General features: G+C 40.5%; 1 protein-coding gene across 1 annotated transcript in view; it reads right to left on the reverse strand.

The window, feature by feature from the left end:
* The window catches only part of RAD54B (RAD54 homolog B), a 61670-nt gene extending 53582 nt beyond the window's left edge, over positions 1-8088 (reverse strand). The window contains exons 1-3 of the mRNA XM_063130953.1: positions 8016-8088; positions 6302-6454; positions 4622-4796 (exon numbers count right to left, since the gene is read on the reverse strand). Of these exons, the coding sequence (XP_062987023.1) occupies positions 4622-4796; positions 6302-6439 (313 nt within the window). The 5' untranslated portion in view covers positions 6440-6454; positions 8016-8088. The remainder of the gene's footprint in view (positions 1-4621; positions 4797-6301; positions 6455-8015) is intronic.
* Between the last annotated feature and the right edge of the window lie 550 nt (positions 8089-8638).

The following is an 8638-nucleotide window of genomic DNA, read 5'->3' on the forward strand; positions in this document are numbered from 1 at the left end:
CCTTCAGATTTGTCCGACTACAGATCCCATCACCACCACCACCAGCTTTGGTGATCCTGGGGCATCTAACACATCTGGAGGGCATCAGGCAGGTTAGTGAAGGCTGTAAGAAATACAAACGGGAAACACCAATGTTTAAACTACTATTTGCAAGCACACAAAACATTCTCTCTCGGGAAAGGTAGATTACGAGGGAACTAGAGAAATTGCTGTACTTGGACATGGGAGACCTACTTCAGAAAGCAACTAGGGTCAAAGAACTATCTCTTCATCAAACCTACTTCTCTGGATTGTTGGAAAGGTAAATTATGAGATAAAAATCTGTTGGAATCTGCCCTGCGCCTGTAAGATGGCCATTCAGATTTCTTTCCTGCCCAAACAAAATATTTTAAACCAAGAAAGCTGAAAGAGATGCAAATCTAATAAAAGCATGTTTCTCTTTAATTCTGTTCACTACCTAACAAGGAAGCTGTGTTTCACTTAGGGCTAGAGACAGATCCAGGTAGCAGCTGGTTTTGATATTTTTGAAAATGGGGGATTGGCCACTGTGCGTTTCTTTGTCCCAGCAGTCCTAGGTGCAATCCGAAACCTGCAAAGCACCTGGGCTAATCCATTTAAGTCTGCTATCTCCTCCTACCTTTCCACTTTAAGACTTTATGACCAAATGCAGACTTTGTGGCTACGATTTCCAGCCAGCTTTTTTTCTTCCCCTCCCCCCATGTTGCTTATTATCCAGCCTGATGAAGAGTTCTGGAGAATTCTAAAGTATGTTCATCTAAAGACTGTAGATTCCGGTGGTTTTTTTTCTTATGGACCAACACAACTTCCTTTGCTTCTTTTATTTAAATTTAAAAGCCATCCTCTAATATTGTTACTTGGAAGTGATTAGCTTGCATCAAAGTTTGAAAAGCTCTGATCAAAGATGACTCCAACTGCTACTTTAGCCTAATAATTTTATTTATATGAAGAGGAGTCAATCCTGACTGTCCTTATCTACTGTAGGCAGCTTCAAGGAATGTTTCTGCTCCCCCAGTTGTTATCTTTATTAATATGGTGTATACTTTCGCTGGCAATTTTATTAATTCATGCTTAAGCCCAAGCGAATGCAAGCAGAGTCGCGATGTATGATTTCCTATGAACATGTATAGGAATACAATTCTGGGGAAATTAAAATAAAAGCTTCTAAATAGGCAACAGAAGTTTCTAATATTCACTTACTTGGCATTGACAAATCTATATGTTGTGTGGGTTTACATAAGTCAGTATGATGTAGTGTAGTGGCTACAGTCTGGACTTCAGCTGGGAGAACTAGATCTTTTTTCTAGTTTTCTTACTTTCATATATTATGGAATAGAGAGATTTGTTACAGACTAGGAAGATATAACATAGTTCAAGGATACCAGGAAGTATGCACTTACAAGAGCCGCCATCTGACATAATAACTTTGTGGAATATTAGCTACGTGCGATATTTCAGCAATGTATGTCTACTCAAGTATATCAGATCCAATTGGAATATGTTTTTATTTATCCATTAGGAATACTTATATCCCACCTTTCTAGTTCAAGACTGTCAGAGCAATTCTATACATGTCTACTAAGAAGTAAACCCTGTTGAGTTCAATGAGGTTTACTCCCAGGTGAGTGGGACTAGAGCTTCAACACAAACCATTCAAGGTGGCTAACAGATACAGCAATTTAGAAATAGGATCACTAAAAATCCAACAAATCAAGGGAACCACAAAAGCCAAAGAACCCCCGCAAATTTAATCATTATGCAGACCAAAAGTCTGTCTAAACAAAAAAGGCTTATATAAAATGAAACTTCATAAAAGTACTATTTATCCAATGCAGCACTTATAACAAGAATTAAATAGAACACATAGAAAAACAAATCTGAAAGAGCATGGTAAAAGACAAGCAAGATCTAATCAGCTTTATATTTAAGAGAAAAGACAGACACACACACCATCATGATATGACACAATACAGAAACCCCATTTGTTTCATGCCACCACTAGATGAAAATATATACCTTAACTTCATTTTTCAAAGTATGCACTTTAAACTCAGCTCAGTGAGCAAATCTCAGAAGTTTTGATCCCTGAGGATAGAAAGCTCACCCTATTCTAGAAAGGGGCTACAAATTTGGGGCTTCCAGCACACACACAGAATCCTGGAGATGAAATGCACTTTCATTTAGTAATATGGCCCTCGATCCAGGTTTCAAGAAGTGCCTTACTACTCATACAGCGCAATCCCATGCATTCTACTCAGAAGTCAGTAGCACTGATTTCAGTGAGACTCTCTGCCAAGTAAGTGTCCTTAGGACTGTAACTCTAAGTCGCCCAAGAATGCCTGGATTTGCAAGTCAGCTTTCCCTTGTGCTTGTATTAATGTGGTGGGCAACTTGTGGTCCTCCAGATGTTGTTGAACTGCAGCTTCCACCATCTCTTTGCATTGGATATGGTGGCTAGGGCTGATGGGACTTGTAAGTGAAAACATCTGGAGGGCCACACGTTGCCCATCTCTGACCTAATAGATTAAGGTCATGAATGTTGTGATGGGAAACGATCTCCTATCACTGCAGCTCTGTAACAAGAAAAGATGCTCCTACTGAAAATCTTGCAAATGCTGGTAATTTAAGTTAGATGTTCTTTTGAGGTCTGGAGCCAGCAAGCCAATCCTACGAACGCTGGAAACCACATCACTATTTATATTGTGGCACTGTTCCTGCAACGCTGTTCAGAGCCATAACTCAGTGGTGGAGCGCATGCTTTGCATGCAAAAAGTCTTGCATTTAATCCCCAGCATCTCCAGGTAGGGTTAAGAAATACCCGTCAGTAAACCTGGAGAGTTGCTGCTAGTCAGTGTGTAGACAATACTCAGCTAAACAGACCAATTGAATGACTCAGTCGGCCTGTTCAGACAACACGCTAAGCCATGGTTAAGCTGCTAATCTTTTTTCAGCAAATGGTTAGTGGGCATGTTTAAACTGTGAATATGTAGCCACAATGATTACGAATGGTTCACACGACACCTTAAGCCATACTATTTAGCTCAAAACGCTTAGCCATCATGGTTTAGTGTGATGTCTGAATAGGGCCAGTATAAGGCATTTTCTTCGGGCCCTACGTGGACCAAATCCAAGGCTCCATATCTGCAATCAACATCCACAATTTCTTAAATGGCACCATTCACCACAAACTATGTTACTTTTTGGTATTCTTAGTCCTCTGAAGAACCATTTACAAAGTTGCACATAACCTTCATAAGTAAAGACTCAAACAGCATAAGTTCCCAAAAATGACAAAATCACCTTCTCTCACCAAAACGTACAAGCAACACTACAATTATACGTGCAAAATAGGAATTTCACCAAAAGTCAATTGATTTGAACACCACTCTTGCAGCAGCAGCAACAACAACATCATTATTATTATTATTAAATTACATCAATTAGAATTTTATCATTGCAAAATAGGTTTAATATTTCATATAATTTCAGTATTGACGTCAATATCATAAGTCTGAAGTTTGAGCCTACAAATCTATATCTAAACAACACCATAAGAATATAAGAAAAGCCATGCTGGATCCAAAGGACCTATGTAATCCAGCAATCTGTTCCCAGTGGCCAACCAGATGTTCACAGGAAGCCCACAAGGAGGACATGACACCCTCCCATTCATGTTCCCAGCAACTGGTATTGACAGGTGTACTGCCTCCTGTACTGAATAATATACAGGTATCATAACTAGTAGCCATTGATAGTCCTACCCTCCATGAATTGCCTAAAGCCATCCAAGGTAGTGGCCATCACTACATCTTGTGGTAGTGATTCGTTTAATGATGTGCTGTGTGAAGAAGTATTTCCTTCTAACTGTTCTGAATTTCCCAACAAGCTTTATTAAATGTTCGTATTATTTCTCCACTTCATGCATAATTAAAGTGGGGATGCTAAAGAGGAAGTTGCTTTCAGCCCAGACAATTCACAATTATTTTAAAGCGGAGTGAAACGTGAAATAGTAAGCAGTGGGCTCTTCCAGGTTGCTGCCATGCCTACCAACATCTGCTATGGGTTAAGGGCAGGGACTCAGGAGGGACCTTTGCTAGACTTATTGTGGGCTTTCCAACATCCTCCATCCTGTATATATCACAATGATAGGTCAACACTGCAGTAGAAATTGGTCTACACTAGGTTAGTCACCTCCCCAACTAATTATTCTGAATATGTTTACCCTGATGGTGTAAGAGATCACTATCTCTGGAGGCCAACTTAGCCTGTTCCTAGCATTTAGATATGTAAGATTGCCTCCAAAGAAGGTGCTCTTCATTCCAAAACACATTATATTTATTTTTTTTAAAAAAAAATTGGACCTTTGAGAATTGCATTTTCTTTTTAAAATAGCTGACATTTTAAAAATGGCTACATGTGATAGCTGTATATTCATTGTCATTTGGACCTTTCCTCACTTTAAGGTCAGAAAAATTGGCATTGCCATCCCTGAGGGATATTGACCTGAAACAGAAAAATTTGCAGTTTGTCAGCTTTCCCTTAGGAGTCATTTTAAAAGCTACTCCGATTTATATATCAGGATGTCAAACATGAGTTACCTTACCTGTTTTAGTTCTATATACTGATTTTGCTCCTGTTTCCAAATGACAGTTCTCCTCATTATTTTTCTGAGAGGAAAATTTGCCTTGATCAGATTTCACAGCCACCGTAGAAGTGAAGCCAGAAGTTGCAGAACAAATATTTACAGATGTTGAGCCATCCAATTGTCCCTCATTCACCTATAATACACCAAAACATTCTAGGTTATTCGGTTTTTCATGCAAAAATATCCAAATAAATGTGCAGCGTTTCCCTTTATTTATATAGAAATATTATATAAAATAAATAAAATATTTATTTTAGGATGAAATAATTCATGGTTGTGTGTTCCAGGAGACAGCCCTGGAGAGGGAGGGAGCCTCACATAGTATGGAGAGAGTTTCGAAGTCCAGCTTGAACCATGCTCTTTCCAAAATTGCAAAACTAAGTGAGGCTTACGTGTGCCTAAGTTAGGAGACACTCAATATTTGGGGATGCGAGCACCTCCCTACGGGAGCACTTCTGAGAGTGGGGAAGGAGTACTGATCAAGTTAACAGCTGGTGGAACTTACTCTGCCCTTCCGCAGAGATCTTTGGACACATAGAGGTGGTTCCTTTGAGAGGCAGTAAAATTGTTCAGTAAGCATATTGGGTCAAAAAACATATGAACTCTCCAGTCAATCCAAACGAAACTAGAGCCCTAATTTGGCAAGTTGGAGGGATAGCTGCTGAAGCCATGAGCCGTCTCTACTCGTGTAGCCTCCCCGTGCAATTTAGAATCCTGGAAAAGCACGACAGGGCTTCGAATGCAAATGAAACTAGGTCTCAAGAAGCAGGAAGGCTTTCCTTGAACAATTTTGACCTTCTGCACATCTGAACTTTGAAAGAACATGGCTTTGCTCTGCACTTGGCATTGGATTGTATCTAGGGTTGTCAGAGAAACCTGTAAGGAATTCAAATGAGTTTGAATTTCTATGAATACAACTTGCAGGTTCCATAGCGGATCAGCTTTTTCCAAATGTTTTTTTTTTTACTTTTATGGGAGGTTTGCACTAATTCAAACTAGCGCTAATGCAAACTAGTGCAAGTAGAACGAAATTCTAATCTAAAAAATCCATTTCCAGCAATGAGTGGATGATGGAACGAAAAACACTCGACAATCCATGAAACGTAGACAGAATGGATTTAGCAAAAGCCATGCATTCCTAGTTGTATCCAATGGTGTTGTTCTGCCAGCAGAACAGAACCACTAATGGAATGGATTTCCCCTTCTCCCCTACAGGCCCCGCGCACGCTCCAAATTGCCTTTGCCCCTGCCACCGGAACAGATCTAAGGCATACACAGCTGTCATTTATATGTATATATTTATTTATTTAATTCATGTACACCTTTTATGTACTCCACATCTAAACAGTTTTATTAATTTATTTATTACATTTATAGCCCACCTTTTTCCTCCAAGGAACCCAAGGCGGCGTACATAATGTGGAGGAAAGTATGTATGTGGAGGAGTGTCTGATTATGTGATCTCCCACCTGTGGTCCAGCTCGAAAATAGATCACCTCTTGGAAAACTAGGCTACAGAAAAAAGTTAGAATTCAGTCCCCCTTAAATTCCATGAATTATTGACATTGGTTCTTGAAGCACAGTTGGCATTTAGTAATAATGCTACACTTTTTCCCTTCCCTCTCTTTGAATAATTACCTCAGCTATTTTAATTTCTGGGTCTGATTGTCCAGATTCTTTATTTAGGGACACCGTATGAGTTTTTGCTGGAGGTATAAACCTTGGCTTTTTGGCTGAATTCCCTAGCAGTTGACTTGGAGCTGCTGATCGTCTCATGTTCAGTTCTGCGACCTGAAAAACAGCAATAAAGTAGTCTATAGAAGAATAATGGAAGGGACCATGGAGGAATTCTTGTCCAACCAACCAGTCAATGCAGGATCTGCAATGCAGGACACGACCACAGCATCCCTGACAGATGGCTGTCCAGACTCTGTTTAAAGACCTTGAGCAAAGAAATGCCCACCATCTCCCAAGACAGTTCTATTCCACTGTTGAACAAATCTCTTACCATCAGGATGTTTTTCCTAATGTTTAGTAACCATGAAGACAGAAACTGTTGAGTCTATCCCACAACACACACTTCTGATTGCATCTCCCATCGATCCACTGATCAAAGATCTGACAAGCCAGGCAATTAATTAATTAATTATTACTACTACTACATTTATATCCTGCCTTTTTTCCTCTTGCAGAGGAACTTCCTCCTCTCCATTTTATCCTCACAACAACCCTGAGAGGTAGGTTTGGCTGAGAGTCAGTGACTGACTCAAAATCACACAGTGAACTTCATGGCCGAGAAGGGACTAGAACCCAGATCTCCCAAATCCCTGTCCAACACTCTAACCACTACACCACACTGGTTCTTATTCCTCCTCCAGGTGCCCCAGCCATATGAAGTAAGGCGAGATGTGTCCGTGGAGACCAAGTAGAGGAACTTTTCAATTCCCTTTGGAGACCTCCCTATGCTTTTTTGGCATCGAGTGAACATAGTTTTATTTTCCCAGGCTTTTTTATGCAGCGGTGATTGTCTGCACTTTTATATTTGTATTGTTTTTATCTTTTAAATGGTATGTATTGTGCTATTTTATTGTAATCATTCTTGTTAGCCATACCCACCCTGTAAATTCTTGTACAGAAGGGGGGATAACAAAGTACACAATAAAATGTGTAAAATATATATGATCCTGACATCTATGGCACATCTGAAAATTCCTGCCCCTATCCAAGAATCTAATCCGACCAAAACTGCCCAAAGACAGTTACAAATATAGAAAAATAAAAGCAAAGAAATTCAAACTTGAGTATTACATTAGCCACTGGCTGGCGATAAGATGTTCTAAGTAAGCTTGTGGAGCTTACCTGAAGGTACCTCGATCCAAAGGGAGAGGCGGGTAAGAAATAAAATTATTATTATTATTATTATTATTATTATTATTATTATTATTATTATTAACCTCAGGCTTCTGGGTCATGTCCGATCTGCCTTTTCCCCAAAAGCAACATAATTTTCTTTAATGTCCCACAGCAGGGTGCCTCTGAGCATTAGCAGAGTATTTTTTCCTCCTGAAGGAAAAACAACTTTCTTTTTTAAACTGATTGCCAAGCCAAGTGCTTGTGAGAATGTGCAGTGTGTCTTTTGCTCCTTTTAAAATGTGGAAATACACAATTTAAAAGGCGACGCACTCCGAGCACGATATAATCTTGAAAACAAAACGTTCCCCATATCGTAAACCCCACAGGAGGGAATGGCTGTGCTGGCTTTTTTATATACCTAAGCGTGGCCAGTCACTGTCTCTATACCTCCCTCTTTCGCTCCCGTCCCTCCGCAGCCATAGCACAAACCCGGACTTACGCTATAATTTAATCGTCCCGCCACACAAGAAGAGCCTCTCCTCCAGCCAGCCACTCGCTCAGCCGCGCATGCGTGCCTCGCCACAACAGACCAATTCCACGCTCCCGCCCGCGGGCTCCGCTCACTCCACTACGCATGCCCAATGTTCAATAGCCGGCGCTTGCCTCGCCCATCGCCACTCTTAAGATCCTCTATCGCGCGAGGCCTGGTAAGGGCTTTGCCACTTTTAACATGGCCGAATACCTGGTACCTACGACGCACAGCCGTCAAGCAAAAATGTCGCAAAAATGTCTTCCTTTTCTTCACTTTGTCTCTATACGGTGCTGCCTGGAAACATAGCAGAAGAGGATGTTAACCATGTTGTGAGGGTAGAGATGGGGGCCGCCGAATGGTTGCGAATCATAGAGATAGAAAGAAATAGAGTACTTCATTGTCACACAGAAATATAGAACTTTCAGATTCTTTTAGACGAGTCTTTTTCCTCTCCCCGGGTATGGAAGTGAGAGCCGCCCACTGAAACAATGTAGGATTTTGGCATAACTGTGGTTGAGCAGCAGCGTATCTACTTCATTTGTAAACCGCCCAGAGAGCTTCGGCTATGGGGCGGTATGTTTATTATGTAT

The sequence above is a fragment of the Elgaria multicarinata genome, chromosome 7, assembly GCF_023053635.1.
Source record: "Elgaria multicarinata webbii isolate HBS135686 ecotype San Diego chromosome 7, rElgMul1.1.pri, whole genome shotgun sequence".
Taxonomy (NCBI): domain Eukaryota; kingdom Metazoa; phylum Chordata; class Lepidosauria; order Squamata; family Anguidae; genus Elgaria; species Elgaria multicarinata.